We start from the raw sequence: 16,144 nt of genomic DNA, 5'->3' as shown, positions 1-16,144 counted from the left end.
TTTTTAAAAACCATTCATTTGTGTAACTCCGTGTCCCCACTCAGGTGTCAGAGTGCCCATACTAGGCAAGCATTTGGTCATTGGCCTACACTACTGTACCACCACATGGATGAACGCTAACTGTTTCTTCCCTTACTGTTTGTATGTTAGTGCAAGAACGGATAAGGATGGCTACCGCTTTCGGGCCTTGGGTTAAACTTTTCAAAATAAGACAGGCGGTGGTGGCGCACGCCTTTGATCCCAGCACTCAGGAGGCAGAGGCAGGCGGATCTCTCTGAGTTCAAGGCCAGCTTGGTCTACAGAAGAGATTCAGGACAGGAACCAAAGCTACGCAGAGAAACCTTGTATCAAGAAAAAGAAAAAAAAAACCTTTTAAAATAAAATGTGCAGTCTTAACATTCCATTCACTTTATTTTTAGGATGTTTTCACTTCTCAGGACAGAATGACACAAATACAAGTCACATCCTTTAGGCAGGCAGGTCACTTTATCTACTCCTCTCAAAGTGCCCGCCCAGTCCCACAGAGGGATTATAAATGTCAGGAGTTAGGGTAAAGGTAGAAGACTGGATTTCTAATTAAACAAGAAAAATCATTAATGACATTGTTACTCTATTTGGTTACTCATACCAGTATTGATACAAAGTCAACCCTTTTAAATCAGGGAAACTAGTAAGTTGGTTTTCTGTAAAGTAAAAGAATTTCATAAAGATATAAACCAATTTGTCCCCTTTAGAGACACTGTAATGTAGAAGAGAAATTGTTTTCACTTTGTAAACTTCGGAGTTCTTCAGATTTCAGGGTACTTCAGAACCCCAATAATCAAGCAGTTCATGACAAAAAATGAAAGTGAAAAAGTAGACACAGAGATCTGTGAAGACTTCGCCCATTTTGCTATAGGTATCCATGGACCGATTTATCACTTCAGCAGGAATTCCAGACAACAGCAGCGCGGCTGTCAGCACCGTGGTCTTTACCTTCTTCTCACCCTACACCAGGAAAAGACAAGTTAACCATATGCCCTCAGCAGGCCACAGGTGCTCCATACAGACATGACGGATGCCGCTATCTCTCCTCACTGCTCTCAAAACTGCTAATCAAGTGTCAAAACAACATATCAACATTTACTGAGCATAGAACAGGGAAATCAGCAAATTACTAGGCAACAGCAGATAACATAACCTCCAACAAGTTTATAGCTGTGTCATTTTGGCCAGGATGTGGTACACACCTTTAATCCCAGCACTTGGGAGGCAGAGGCAAGTAGATCTCTGAGTTTGAGGCCAGTTTAGTATCACAGTTCCAGGACAGCCAGAGCTCTGTAGAGAGACTCTGCCCCCCAAATAAACAGATGAATAAAAAACTGTGTTATTTTGGAAGCAAGACAGAAGTAACAATTTTAGAGACATATAACACAAAGTAAGAAACAAGAAAAATATTACTAGTCGGGATATAAAGACCTACTACATGAATGAACTGATAACGTGTGATATAGGGATTCAAATGGCATACACTGCTCTTATGTAAACAACGCACAAGGAAGTATTCTGGAAGTTTTGATGCCCAGCACACCACCACATACAATAAGGTCTAGGGCTGGAGAGGTGGCTCAGAGGTTAAGAGCACTGTTTGCTCTTCCAAAGGTCCTGAGTTCAATTCCCAGCAACCACATGATGGCTCACAACCATCTGTAATGAGATCTGGTGCCCTCTTCTGGCCTGCAGAGATACATGCAGACAGAATAATGTATACATAATAAATAAATAAATCTTAAAAAAAAAAAAAAAACCTGCAAAACAATTTAAAATAAATAAATAAATAAGGTCTAAAGAAGGTTTTCAGAGTGGGGAGAAAACCAGCCTTCACGGAGAGGCAGGATCTTGTCAGAGGCAGAAGAGAAATCTATTGTAAGCTGAGTCTCACAACAAAAGCCAGAAGCAGAAGAATGTTGAGTGTGTTACTGTAAACAAAACTACAGGGACACCCTACAGGACCCTGACTGATGTACGAAGGAGCAGACACTGGTCATTCGTAGTATGGGATGTCACTGAACACTTCAAAACACTTCTGGGGGAGAGAGAACATTTGTTTCTTCTTTCGGGTCGCATTTTAAAATAGTTTCTTGAGGCAGGGTATCAAGATCCCAGACTGGCCTCAATCTGGCTACATATCTAAGACTTTACTGATCCTCTACCTCCAGTTCCCAATGGGGGGAAGCAGAGGCATGCACCATCCTGCCCAGATCATGTGGTGGTGAGTCTCAAACCCAGGTTCCATGAATGTCTGGTGCCTGGTGCCCAGTGCCCACAGAGGCCAGAGGGGACATTTAGTATCACTAAATATCCACTCACGATATGCTAATTTTAAAGACATAAAAAGCTATAAGGTTAACTAATAGAACTGAAAGGTTATGTCCACAAAAAGATGCATATAAGAATATTCTTAGCAGCTTTAGTCATAATATACCATAATATACCAAGTACAGTGATAGCAAAGATTCCCTAGCAACAAGAGATTTTATATATATATATATATATATATATATATATAGAGAGAGAGAGAGAGAGAGAGAGAGAGAGAGAGAGAGGGAGGAAGGAAGGAAAGAAGGAAGGAAAGAAGGAAGGAAGGAAAGACAGACAATAAAATACTGTGCAGAAATGGTCCAGTGGTTAGGAGCTGTACTGCTCTTGCAGAGGACCTGAGTTCAGTTAGCAGCATGTACGCTGAGTGGCTCATGTGCACCTATAATTCTAGAGAGAACATGAAGCCTTCTTCTAACACAATCACTCACTTGCCTGGGTGCTGGGTCCAACCCTCAGCGCGCGCACGCACACACACACACACACACACACACACACACACACACACACACTCAAAATGTTATCATTCTGTGAACCATATTTTTCTACCTAAAAGCCCTGAGCAAGGAATATTTGATGGAAAGTGAGCTTTTACAGGCAGTCTCTTATCCCCTTGAAGAAACATCTACCCAGGCCTCCTCAGCTCTCACCCTGCTATCTCCTGCAATGGATCTGTCCTCCCCTCTCTTGTTTTTATTTTTCCAGACAAGGTTTTTCTGTGTAGCCCTGGCTGTTTGCCAAGACCACCCAGCTTTCTTTTATTAGCCTGGTAGTAAATAAATATTTATTTTATGTATACTTGTCTGCATGAACACCTGTACATCAGATCTCATAGACAGTTGTGAGCTGCCATGTGGGTGCTGGGAATTGAACTCAGGACCTCTGGAAGAGCAGCCAGTGCTCTTAACCACCTGAGCCATCTCTCTAACCCAGATCTGTCTTCTTTTCCAAACCCTCCTCCTGTGATATAGCTCCATGTGCAAAACATTTGCCTGGCCTATGTTAGGCCCTAGGTTTGATGCAAAATTGCTCCCCTCCCCCACCCACAGAAAGTCATAGATCTAGATATAACTAAGCAAACAGCCATTTTTTGCACAAAAACTTGACACATACTTTGATCATATGCTGGGTATGGTAGCATTTGCCTGTAATCCCAGAAAGCTGAGGCAGGAGAACAGCGTTCTAGGGTGGTCTGAGCCACATATCAACAATCTGATACATTCAATCACAAATAACATTATTTTTGCTTAAGTATTTCAGACAAGGCCTCACTGTGTAGTCCAGGCTAGTCTCAGACTCATGCTCCTGACTTTACCCTCTGAATGGTAGGATTAGCTGCAAGCATCAGCCTGACTTACAAGGAAGTTTACCTTTGACGTCAGGCAAGCCAAGCTCAGGGAGATGACGTATACATGTGGTCAAGCAGACTGGGAAAACATCAATCAGCTCAACATCATTCTGCTTCATAAGTGTCATCAAATAATTCTCATTCTCAACATTAAAGTGAACTGCTATCATGTGTCCAAAAAGGGGCAAGGTAAAACAATCAAATTTGTTTACTTTCTTACCAACAGAAGGAATTACTAAATTTGCTAATGAATCTGAAGATCAGCCCTGGCAGGTAAGCCACTTTGAATGTTTTCATTCCATTAATTGACTATTTGTGCACAGATGTAGAGGTCAGAGGGCATCTGCAGTGTAGGCCACTCTCTGCTCCTCCATGTGAGTCCTAGCAATCAGACTCAAGGCAGCTTGGTGAGATCATCTTCACCTGAGGAGCCATCTTACTGGCCTTAACCCTGGAGCTCTGACTCAGATCAGTGTTACTGGTGTTTCCCTTAAGTTCCATTTGATTTTTAGGTTTTTTTTTAATAAAAAAATTAATTTTTATTCTTTAATTATGTATATGTGTCTGTGTATAGGTTTGTGCATATGAGTGCAGGTACCCACAGTGGCCAGAGGTGTTGGATCCCACTGTAGCTGGAATTACAGGCAATTGTGAACTACCTGATGTGGGTGCTGGGAATCAAACCTGAGTCCTCTGAACCAGTATGTGTTCTTAACCACTGAGCCATCTTCCCAGCCCCAAGTTCTTTTTTTGTGTTTTGTGTTTTGTTTTTTTGTTTTTTGTTTTTTTTTTTTTGAGACAGGGTTTCTCTGTGTAGCTTTGTGCCTTTCCTGGAACTCGCTTTGGAGACCAGGCTGGCCTCCAACTCATAGAGATCCGCCTGCCTCTGCCTCCCGAGTGCTGAAATTAAAGGCATGTGCCACCACCGCCCAGCCTCTTAAGTTCTTTTTTTTTTTTTCCCTGCGACAGGGTTTCCCTGTGTAGCCTTGGCTGTCCTGGAACTCACTTTGTAGACCAGTAGACCAGGCCTCAAACTCACAGAGATCCACCTACCTGGATTAAAGGTGTGCACCACCACTGCCCAGCAGCCCTTAGGTTCTTAAAATGAGTCAGTCATGAGCCATCAAGATAGCTCAGCAGGTAAATCAATTGCTTGAAAGCCTGGAAACTGAGTTTGTTCCCTGGGAGAGAACCAACTCCTGAAAGTTGTCCTCTGACTTCCACAAAAGCATATTCACACTCACATGTCATACATACACACACAAGTATATGCACACACAAATAAATTAGATTGTTAACAATTACTTAGTCATGAGTCAACCTAAATCTTAATTAAGAAAAGACTTAAATTTACCTTCGGAAAATATTTGTATAGTCCCATGTACGCAAGCTGCAGAGTAAGAAATGGAGCGAATATGGACTGTGAAGACAGGAAATAAAATTAAGTATTCCAATAGAATCACTGACATCATAAGTCAACTTAGCAGAAGCTATAAATTCCAAGCAAAACATTACAGGAAACTACTTAATGCAGCAGCTGAAAGTGTTCTTGTTTCTGTAGAGGACTAAGAGAAGTAGAGTCTCGTTCTCTAGAAAACACCTTCCTTGAGTCTCGTGACTCTTTCCGTGCTTCTCCCCAATGCGTTTTCTCATACAGACGTTCATTTTCTTCTCATGAGATGGCTTCACTATGTAGAGGCTAGCCTGGACCTCATGATGCTACTGTCTCAGACTTCAGAGTGCTAGCATTAAAGGCTGCACTACCTACCAGCCCAAAATTAGAGAATTAAAGGTGCAATAACATCTCCACCACCACCTGTGACAGACTGTTCTTAACAGTTAGGCAGTATGACATCTTCAACAAAACGGCACTGAATTTACATAATTATTCTAAGATGTAAAAGGTTATGAAGGGGGCCAAAGAACAAACAGTGTTGTATGGCAAGAATCTAACAACTGAATATTTGATGGTGAAGATAACCATAAAACCAAAACAACAAAAACCCTCACATACAAGTGAAGCACAGGGGGCTGGAGAGATGACTCAGGTTAAGAGCACTGGCTGCTCTTCCAGAGGTCCTGAGTTCAATTGCCAGCAACCACATGGTGGTTCACAACCATCTATAATGAAATCTGGTGCCCTCTCCTGGCCTGCAGGTATACATGCAGGCAGAGTACTATATACATTTCTTAAAAAAAAAAAAAAAAAAAAAATGAGGCATAGGGGCTAGATCTTGTAGATGATCCAGGTTCAATTCCCAGGGCCACACGGTGGCCTACAATCACCTGTAACTCTGGTTCTAAAGAGCTCTGTCACCCTCTTCTGACTCTGCAGGAACCCAGTGTACACTAAGTGTACACACACACGTAGGCAGAACACTCATACACATAAAATAAACAAATTTATTTTGTAAAAAAGCGGCATAGTATTTAAAGCATGACAACACAGAGCCCTTAGATAAAAGAGCAGCTCTTGGCTCATAAGCTAATAGCATATGAGACAATCAAATCTGTTGGACAGGTTATATTTAAGAAAATACCTGCATAAAAGCAGCTTTTTGTTTGTCTTTTTTTTTTTTTTTTTTCGAGACAGGGTTTCATTGTGTAGCCCTAGCTGTCCCAGAAATCACTCTGTAGCCCAAACTGGCCTCCAACTAAAGCGATCTACCTGCCTCTGCCTCCCTAGTACCAGGATTGAAGGCGTGTGCCACCACACCTAGCTGCACAAAAGCAGATTTTAAAATTTCTTTCACCTAACGGTGTAGATCTTAGTTGTCTGAAAATTTTATGTGTGTATGTGGTACATAGTAAGTATTCTTAAAATGTCTTCTAAATGGACCTACTTCAAATCAAACACACTCAGAGGCTGGAGCAGTGGCTGGGTGTGTAAGAGCTCTTGGGTTCAGTCCCAGCACTCACATGGTGGCTCACAACTGCCTGTGACTCCAGCTCCAGAGACTCTGACCCTTTTCTGGCTTGAGCAGGCACTAGGCACGCCCATGATGCACACACACACAAGGAGGAAAAACACAAAAATAATAAAGATCCCAACACTGAACTCTGGCCTGTGTCCTCCCCACTCTTCTACACCCCACAGTGGACTGTTACTGTGATGTCTCCATTATACAATGCTGAAACACCTCTGGACTGTAGACAACTAACTATACACAGGCCCACAAGAGGTATATTTTAATGTCTCACTCCTTGGAAAATTACTAATATATAGTACATACAGGCATCTGGACTTTCGGTTCTGGGATGAAACTGCCTGGGTGTCACCCCACCTGTCAGTCGCTGTGTGATACTGGGTTAGTCTGAGTTTTCACTCCTTCATGGAGTCAAACACCATATAATGCATTCAGATGAAACTTAAATGAATTAATATTAGGAAAGCATTTAAAATGGTACCTGGTATGGAGACAGACTTTAGTAATTACTACTAATGGGCTCTCATTCTGTAACTAGGTTAAAGAACAGGATTTATAATACACTTTCAAACAGCCCCGTAGGTCTGTTAATACTGGCAGGAAGTCCCCACTTTTATAACTCAGTGTGCATTTTCCTAGTTAATAACTTGCGGCTCTTATCTTACCAAATATTTGCAAACGAAAGCTCTGACGCCAAGCGCGAGAAGAGCACACCCCACCAATCTGAATATTCGGAAAGAGTCAAATTCTTCTGTTGAACTTCCATCTTCCTGGCTGGGCTTCTCGCTGATGAGCTGTTTGCGCAGTTTCATGGCTTCCTCAAACCTGGAAAGGTACTGTTCTAGGCCGTGGCGAGATGCCCTCTGGGTCGCACCTGCTACAGGGTCACCTTTGTTCCGATGCCGGAGCTCGACACCATCGTCACTAACACATCCTGGTGGCTGGATGAACGAGTCCAATTTGTCTCCCAGCTGAGTACCTTTAGCTTCTGCCACAGCGCAGGGCTGGTCAGTTGCCCCACCACTGACTGAACCGCCGCCGAGCACTACCCTCTTTGAAACTGAAGGGACGCTGAGGGAGTGCAGTTTGTCACTGTCCTGAGGCTTTGATTTTGTGTGATTTTCTTCTTCTGAGGGAAAAAAAAATGTAAAGCCTGTGTATTACAATACTCACAAACATCCCAAGCATAAATACTCAAAAATATGCTGCTATTACAGAGCTAGTCCAGGACAGGCTCCAAAGCTACTGAGAAACCCTGTCTCAAAACACAAAACAAAACAAAACAACAACAAAAATATGCTGCTAGAACTTGGTCTCTGAATCAAAATAAATCCTGACTCTGCAGAAAACAAGATCAGTTCTTTCTTCTTCACCTTTAGAACAGACCACCCTAAAAGGCCATTCTGGGGCCTGGAGAGATGGCTCAGAGGTTAAGAAAACCAGCTGCTCTTCCAGAGTTCCTGAGTTCAATTCCCAGCACCCACATGGTGGCTCACATCCATCTGTAATGAGATCTGGCTCCCTCTTCTGGCCTGCAGAGACACATGCAAACAGAACACTGTATACATAATAAAAAAATAAATCTTAAAAAAAAAAATTCTAAAAAAAAAAAGGGGGGGGATTCTGGCTGAAGAAAGAATTCCAACTCTGTGGACAGGAGATACAACTGCTAAACAAACAAGCAAAAATAGCAAGGGTGGGGCAAGGGAGAAAGACCAACTCCTCCACAGATATAATAAAAAGACCACACATTCTAGAGATATGGCTCGATTTCTTGCACTAGCTGATACGGATAAAAACACAAATCGGGGTTGGAGATTTAGCTCAGTGGTAGAGTGCTTGCCTCCTCAGCTCCGAATAAACAACAACAACAACAAAAATCATTCAAGTTTGGTGAGGTTTCTATTTTACAGTTCCATTTCTGAGTGCAGAGTGCTGTGAGCACAGGGTGTGGCGCACCGACAATCACTGCTGCCATCCTTGGGCAGCCATGAGCAGGCACTTTTAGGATGCTGTTCTGGTTTTTAAAGAAAGAACTCTAAAAATGATAAAATTTGCAAAGCAAAAGAATAGAATAAAAAAGTACCTTGAGAAAGACAAACACCAATACTTTAAGAATATGTTCAGATTAATCACTACAGAAAATGTATCTTGCACTGTTTTAGACGATCTGGAAATGGTATCCATACCTCTCATCTGTATTGTCTAGAAGTTTAGAACTACATCTCTAACGCCTCATAGAAATCTCAAGAGTTCTACCAAGTTTGCAACCAATGACTAAAAAGCCAATTACTAAAGGAAACGTTCAAGCAGGAACTTAGAAAATCCCAGCATAGTCATATTCAATAAGGAAACAATATATTAGACACAACTTTGCGTGAAAGATGAGGAGTGTCCTTTAGGGTAAATACAGTTATTGAAATGAGTAGTGTAATCTCAGCTAATGAAAGGAAATCTCAGGGGGTACATTACCTCTTTAAGGAAGGCCTATAAAGAACGTCCACTCATATATATTCAACTCTCCTAGGAGATCCATAGGTGACAGTGTTGAGGGCACTGAGCACAATCAACAAGCTATGGCCATAGGGGCCCTGATCCACAAAGGTTGTACTAGCCAAGAGTTCAGTAATGACAAACTGATGTGTAACAAGCGTTACAAAGCAAAAGGCAAAAGGTAGGCGTCAGGGGAGGAGGAACTGGAAAGAAAAGCATTTCGAGCAAATGGGGCGCAGTGGGTTGAGAAGTATAGGGATAAAATATGTAGCCTCCAAGAAAGGCGAGGAATAAGGAATAAAAGGGCTGTCCACAGATAACTGGACACGGAGAATCAGGAACGAAGGCTTTGTGACCAGGGAGGAGACAATCTCTGGGCGAAGATCCAAGAAAATAGGAAGCAATAAGGAACCTCCTGGGGTTAAGTGACAATATAATATGGTTTCGCCACCTAGGGGGCGGAGACAGAGTACTATCAGAGTATATTTTTGGGTCAAAAGATTTGCGGGCTGGGGGGGCAGAAGGATCTTGAAGATTCAAAAGGGCGAGCGGGAGACGGGAAAGCTCTCACCCGCGCCGCCGCCGGGCCTGTGAAAGCCCATGATGCGGTTGATGCGCTGCTCGGAGTTCATGAGCAGCTTTCTCCTCCGCAGCTCCGCTCGACGCTGAGAAGCCGACAGGCCCGAGGGGGCCGCGGGCCTGTCCCCGCCGTCGGTGGACACAGCCACTGGCTCCATGCTTTCTCCACAGGCCGGAGCAGGGTGACGCCAAAGGCGAATCTGACTTACAGAAGGGCCGCCCGAGTTCGGACCCTCTCCCACTGTAGTCCCGCCCCCGGGGGCGGGGACTGAGGGGTGAGCATGCGCAGATGGCCTTTCAGCCGCCATGTTGAGTGAGGGCATTCCGGGTTCAAGGTTTTTCTTGACCAGCGTTGGCACTGCTCTGGTTCCTTACCGCCAGGTTACCACCACTCAGGTGCTCTCGAAGGTGGAGAGACCGACGCCCTCCTGAAGGGTGAAATGCCAATGGGGCACAGGTCCCTTTTATTCTCTGCCAGGAAGCAAAATGGAGGTTGCAGCGGCGGGCGCTTGTTACAAATCTTAAGCGACTTTGCTCCTAGGATACGTAATTGCGGGTGCGACGCTTTCCGTGAGCGTAGCCCTGGGATTTGGTGGTGGGTGTTTGTGATTATTATTTTTTACAGCACATCTGCCATTTCCCAGGCACTTCCGTGTCCTTAGCCTTCTCACTTGCAACCATATTGCATGCTTACATGTCCTTGTAGAGGAGGACTTCGCGTTACGTCATAGCAAGGAACCTGTTCCGAGTTGCTCTGCATGCGTCTGTTTTTAATAGCTGTTTGGGGGTAGTGGAGTGTGCTGAAGGGGCGAAGAGTTGAAACCGTTCAGCATTAACCAGGTTCAGTATTTCGGGAAGGGCAAAGCTTGAGCACTGAAAACTAACTGTTTCATTCCCTGTAAAGCTTCGTGCCAATTGGACATGGAGTGCTAAGTCGGTTTTTTAAGGATCATAACCCTCAGTGTTCTCAGATCTCCAGCCCTTTACATAAAGCGCACCTCGCCAAGTGCCTTCTGTTCTCTCATAGGTGAAGAGAGCCAACCCCCTGCCTGGTGGGTGAAATGTCAGTAAGGAGCTGGTTCTTTTTATACTAATGCCAGGAAGCAAAATGGAGTTGCATACAGAGGCCAGGGGCTTGCCTGACACAGATGTCAAATGCTGGGGCTTGGCATGGGCCTCTCCACCTCCAGAACTCACATGACAGGAGCCCCAGCCTCCTCCCTAGAGGACCCACAGGGAGGGCTGTCATGGTGGGATACTGCCCCACCTCTGGGGAAAAAAGCTGGCCACAGGAGATGCAAAGTTTGGGCGTCCTGGCTCTTCTGCCAGGGAGGTCCCTTGAACTGAGGAACACTGAAGTGACCCAGAGGTCACAGGGACAGGCTACCCAAGCCTGGGGAGGGCTTGCTGGTGGAGTAGGAGTTTGTCAGAGTGAGGGAAGCTTCCAGAGGATCTACATGGACAAACTGACTGGAGAGAGCACTAGGCTCAGGAGCCTGGGAGAGGTTCTGTCCCCCCCTCTCAGCCCCTCCAGAGGCAGGGGGATGGGCAGAGGGAAGGTTATAGTGAGTCATGGTCTGGAAATGCAACACTAAGCAATTTGTTGTTGTTTTTCCCCCAGGGGCGCACAGTCTTCACACAGAATCTAGGCAGATTTTGATCTGTGTTCTAGGAAGATCATTTCAGGTTTAATAATCTAGAGTAAGGCTGGGCATGGTGGCGCACACCTTTAAACCACACCTTTAATCCCAGCACTCAGAAGGCAGAGGCAGGCAGATCTGAGTTTGGGGCCAGCCTGGTCTACAGAGTGAGTTGCAGGATAGCCACGGCTTGTTACACAGAGAAACCTGCCTTTGGGGAAAAAAAATCTGTTTTTCTCAGCCACATAGTGGCACATGCCTTTAGTCCTGGCATTAGGGAAGCAGAAGCAGGTGGATCTCTGTGAGTTCAAGGCCAGCCTGGTCTACCTACTAAGTTCCAGGACAGCCAGGGCTACATAGTGAGACCCTGTTTTGAAATGTCCCCCCAATTAAAAAAATTTAATTTTCTCTATTATGTGTTGATTTTTTTTTAGACTTATTCATTTATTGTTTACACTGTTTTGCCTGCATGTATCACTGCAGGCCAGAAGAGGGCACCAGATCACATTACAGGTGGTTGTGAGCCACCATGTGGTTGCTGGGAATTGAACTCAGGACCTCTGGAAGGGCAGCCAGTGCTCTTAACCTCTGAGCCATGTCTCCAGCCTCGTGTTGATTTTTTTTATTTTTTGAAGATTTTATGCATACATACAATGAAATATAATCATATACATTTCCACTTCCCCCTCCAACTCCCTCTGTATCAACAAACGCTTGACTAACTCCTAACTTCATGACTTCTTTTTCTTTTTTGTTTATTTTTTTAAACTTGATAACTCATTGAATCCAATTAGTACTGCTCATATGTGCATGTGGGATGGCAGGGGGAAGGAGGCATCCACTGAAGCATGGGAACTCACTGTTGTCCACACCCTCGAATGATTCTCTCTTCCCCAGCAGCTATTAACTACCTAAAGCTCCTTGGTGAGACTTGGAGATCATCTACCCTGTCTGAGGGGTTTTAGTCACCTTGATCACCGGTAGGTCTTAGTCAGGAAACTGCAGCTGCTGTGAGTTCATGGTGAGCGCAATGGCCATGTCTAGTCCAGAGAGAGTACTTCACACCACTCCTTCATTCTCCAGCTCTCGCTGTCTCTCTGCTGCCTGCTCCTCAAAGTTCCCTGAGCCTTAGCCGGGGTGGGGAAAGTTAGTGGTTATAAGATGTCCTATTTAAAGCCGAGCACTCAATCTGTTCTTCACAGCACTTTGACCAGTTCTGTGTCTCTGCATTGACGGCTGCATGCTGCAGAAAGGAGTTTCTCCTGGCGGGTTGAGAGTAGCCCAGGTATAAGCATAAATGTTTCACAATGTGGCCATTCAGAAAAAATAACAACAGCAGGCTCTACCATAGGGCTTATGACTTCTCTAGGTATGGGTTTTTTGTTGGTTTGTTTTTTTGTTTTTGGAGACAGGGTTTCTCTGTGTAGCTTTGAGCCTTTTCTGGAACTCCCTTTGGAGACCAGGCTGGCCTTGAACTCACAGAGATCTGCCTGGCTCAGTCTCCCGAGTGCTGGGATTAAAGGTGTGCACCACCACTGCCTGGCAAGGAATGGGTTTTGACTAGAGTTAAGCGTATGAAATTCCCTCCTGGGAATCAGGCCTCAAATCCACTCAGAAAGTGTTTAGTTACCCCCCATCACAGCCATGCCAGTATTGCACCAGTGGGCACATCCTACCTGGCAGGTCAGTATTGTGGCATGTAGGGTCTAGCACTCATCCAGCAACCTGCCCAGTACCTCTGACACTATGGAAGCTAGCCAGTGGTGAGCAAGTTTTCCAGTAACTTTGAGATTGATTTATGTTCTGCAGCCAAAGTGTGTGGTGTCTTCAGCAATAAGAGCTTACCATGTAGATGTGGTGGGTAACCAGGAGCATAACTATGGTTGTTTCAGGGACCTCTGGAGTCTCCCTGACCAATAACTTGTAAGGAGGTATTCCATGCCTTGCACTCCAGTTTTTCTTTAATAACTCAGCCTGGTCTACAGAGTGAGTTCCAGGAGAGCCAGGGCTACACAGAGAAACCCTGTCTCAACCCCCCCCACCCCCACTCCAAGAACATAAAGAGAAAATGAACTATGTTCAACAAGAACAAATCTAAATACAACTTAAGATCTCAGTGGTCCTTAGCAATTGCTTGATGTAAGGTTTAAAAGAACTCAGGACAAATGGCTACCGGTGGTGCCTGTTAGCATACTAAAGCACTGGCCTCCAGGCATCTTCAGTATCACAGCTACCTGTGGCTCTGTTCACCAGGCCCAGCACATGACTTCCTCCCCTTCTCACTCCCTGTAACACTGCCTGCCATGTGGCTATGCACCCTCTCTTTGCCCTCCTCTCACGGCCCCTCTCTCTTACCCCCACTCAACCCCTGACTCTTTGTCTTCCTCCCTCGCCTCCCTCCTCCCACCTGGCCCCTCCCAGGCCTGGTCCAGTCTGCTGGCCTTGTTCAATGTACTACTATTTCTTTCTAGATGCCTCTGCCTGTGTTCTCTCTCATATCTACAATAAAAACCTTCCCCTCAACCATACCTTTGGTAAAGGGAAACAGGTACCAGAATTTGGGGGAGTGGAGTTTCTTTCAGACCTGACACAGATAAAGGCTTCCACAGCAAAGTAGCTAGTTGTAGGGACCTTAACATCACTTAGCTGCTTGTGAGTCCTGGAGCACATTCTAGACAGGGAGGGCTCTGGGGAGAAAGGGATCGGGGCTGTGCTTTGACTTGGCTTCTTCATGTTGTGTAGCCATTTCTTTCCAATTGAAACTTCCTCTCCTTGAAGAGGGTAAGAAGCTCATGCAGCTCACAGGCTCAGGGAGCTCAAGAGAGTTACAGGACTACAAGGTCCTTTCCAAGGCTGTAGAGGCAGTAACAGTTACTGGGGATAGGAAGCACCCTTTTGTAGAGCACACTGCATCCAAAAGGAGAGATTTTATGAAATGACACCATGCTGGAGGACCAAGGTTGATTGATGAAGTCATCCATGCTCTGTAAGTAATACCAATAAACGCAGTGGTTCACTAGGTTAGACGTGGGTACCGTCATTTCTTTGGTCAATTATTGGTGCCTTATCTGGGGTAAATAGATGTCTGTTTGCCAGGCATGGTGGTGAAAGGGCCATTGTAAGGGAAACAAGGCCCCCCCCCACTAGCTCTGCTAATTGCAGATTCAGTGGAAAATACTGCACTCTGCCCCCACGCCCCATATCAGAAAAGTTAGCCCATCACGCTATGCTAACAGGATGCTTGCAGGATGACCCCTGGGGTTGTGTTTGCAAGATAAATTGCTTGGGAAGAATGCTTGCCAAATAACCCCTTGCTAGATAAGCTTGGAATTCGTTTACCTACCCAGACTCTGAGAAAGACCGCAGAGACATTTGGCCTCCAGGTGTCTGCACTTGGGGTGACCCCACTCCCCTGCCCTGGTAGAACTGCCTCATAAAAGGCCTGTGAGCCTCAAACTCGGGGTCACCAGCTTGTCCTCGCGCTGGTGCCCCACGAGCTCGTGTTAAAGTAAAGCTTCATTTATGACCCGATATCGGAGTGGAGCTCTCCGTTTTGAACGCCAACCCTAACATCTGGAGGTCCCACCGAGATTGATAAGGACGGTGGTGAGTCGGCAGGGAAGCAGCTGTTCAAGCGGCCCGTGAGGACCCTTGGACGGTGGGCGACAGACGTGTCCTGAACCCACAGGCTGCAGCTCTGGAGGACGCTCTGGAGTATGGGGACCCTGAGACAGGGGCCCCGTCTGGTTCCCTTTTGTCTAGGAGATTTTTCAGACGGCCCAGGCCAATAGGCAATTTTTTTTTTGTTTCATTTTCCCTACCATTTTGCCGGCTTGTCTTGTTTGTGTGTTGTGTCTCAATTTTTGTGTCCTTCTGTGTCTGTTTATACTTGTTCGGAATGGGACAGTCGGCTGCCAAGTCTGCCTCCACCCCTTTGTCCCTAACCCTCTCTCACTGGTTGGCAGTGACTGACCTCGCGTTGAACCTGGTGGTTCGGATGAAGAAAAAAAAGTGACAGACTTTCTGTTCGTCTGAATGGCCCACCTTCGGAGTCAGGTGGCCGGTAGATGGTACTTTTGATCTTAATATAATCAGAACAGTCAAACAAAAAATCTTCATTCCAGGTTCACATGGGCATCTGGACCAACAAGCCTACATCTGGGTCTGGAAAGATTTAATGATAAACCCACCTAAGTGGGTCCGGTCATTTCAGGTTGGCCCATCTGCACCACCTACTGATTATACCTCTCTCCTTCTAACCAAAACCTCTGATTCGCCTAAATCTTCCCCTCCCCCATTGATTCTCAGGCTGATCTCATTTCTCTTGACCTAGACCCCCCCACCGCCTTACAGATCGCCGCCGCCACTGCTGCCGCCAACGCAGGCAGGATCCGGACCGGCCCTGGTCTCCCCTTCGGGGCCTGCACAGGGCACCCGCCAGAGATGAGGCGCCCAATGTGGAATCCGAATACTCCGGAAGGTAGGGAGCATCTGTCCCTCTATCGCCAGACTCTAATGGTGGGTCTCCATGCGGCGGCCAGAAGGCCCACTAATTTGGCTAAGGTAGATGAGGTTCTCCAAGGGCCTGACGAAACCCCCTCTGCCTTCCTTGAAAGGCTCATGGAAACATATAGGAGGTATTCGCCTTTCGATCCACAGTCTGAAGAACAGAAGGGGGCGTTTGGATAAGAAGGCGACGGACCTTTTTCAGGGTCCAAGAGCTTGGGCTAGTACACCAACCGCCACCCCCTTTTTTTTGCCGTGGAGGTATAGGGTGAAGGGCTTACTCACATCAGGAA

At 45.7% G+C, this 16,144-nt stretch overlaps 1 protein-coding gene across 1 annotated transcript; it reads right to left on the bottom strand.

The window, feature by feature from the left end:
* Positions 1-385: 385 nt before the first annotated feature.
* On the bottom strand, positions 386-9,981 carry Camlg (calcium modulating ligand). The gene is made up of 4 exons (XM_036189052.1): positions 9,698-9,981; positions 7,299-7,762; positions 5,061-5,126; positions 386-987 (listed from the first exon to the last, which is right to left on the bottom strand). Exons 1-4 carry the CDS (start codon positions 9,861-9,863, stop codon positions 796-798), a joined length of 888 nt encoding a protein of 295 aa, XP_036044945.1. The 5' UTR covers positions 9,864-9,981; the 3' UTR covers positions 386-795.
* Positions 9,982-16,144: the final 6,163 nt, after the last annotated feature.

The sequence above is a fragment of the Onychomys torridus genome, chromosome 5, assembly GCF_903995425.1.
Source record: "Onychomys torridus chromosome 5, mOncTor1.1, whole genome shotgun sequence".
Classification (NCBI taxonomy): Eukaryota; Metazoa; Chordata; class Mammalia; order Rodentia; family Cricetidae; genus Onychomys; species Onychomys torridus.
The sequence above is the reverse complement of the archived record's forward strand: the minus strand, read 5'-3'. Positions and strand labels throughout refer to the sequence as shown.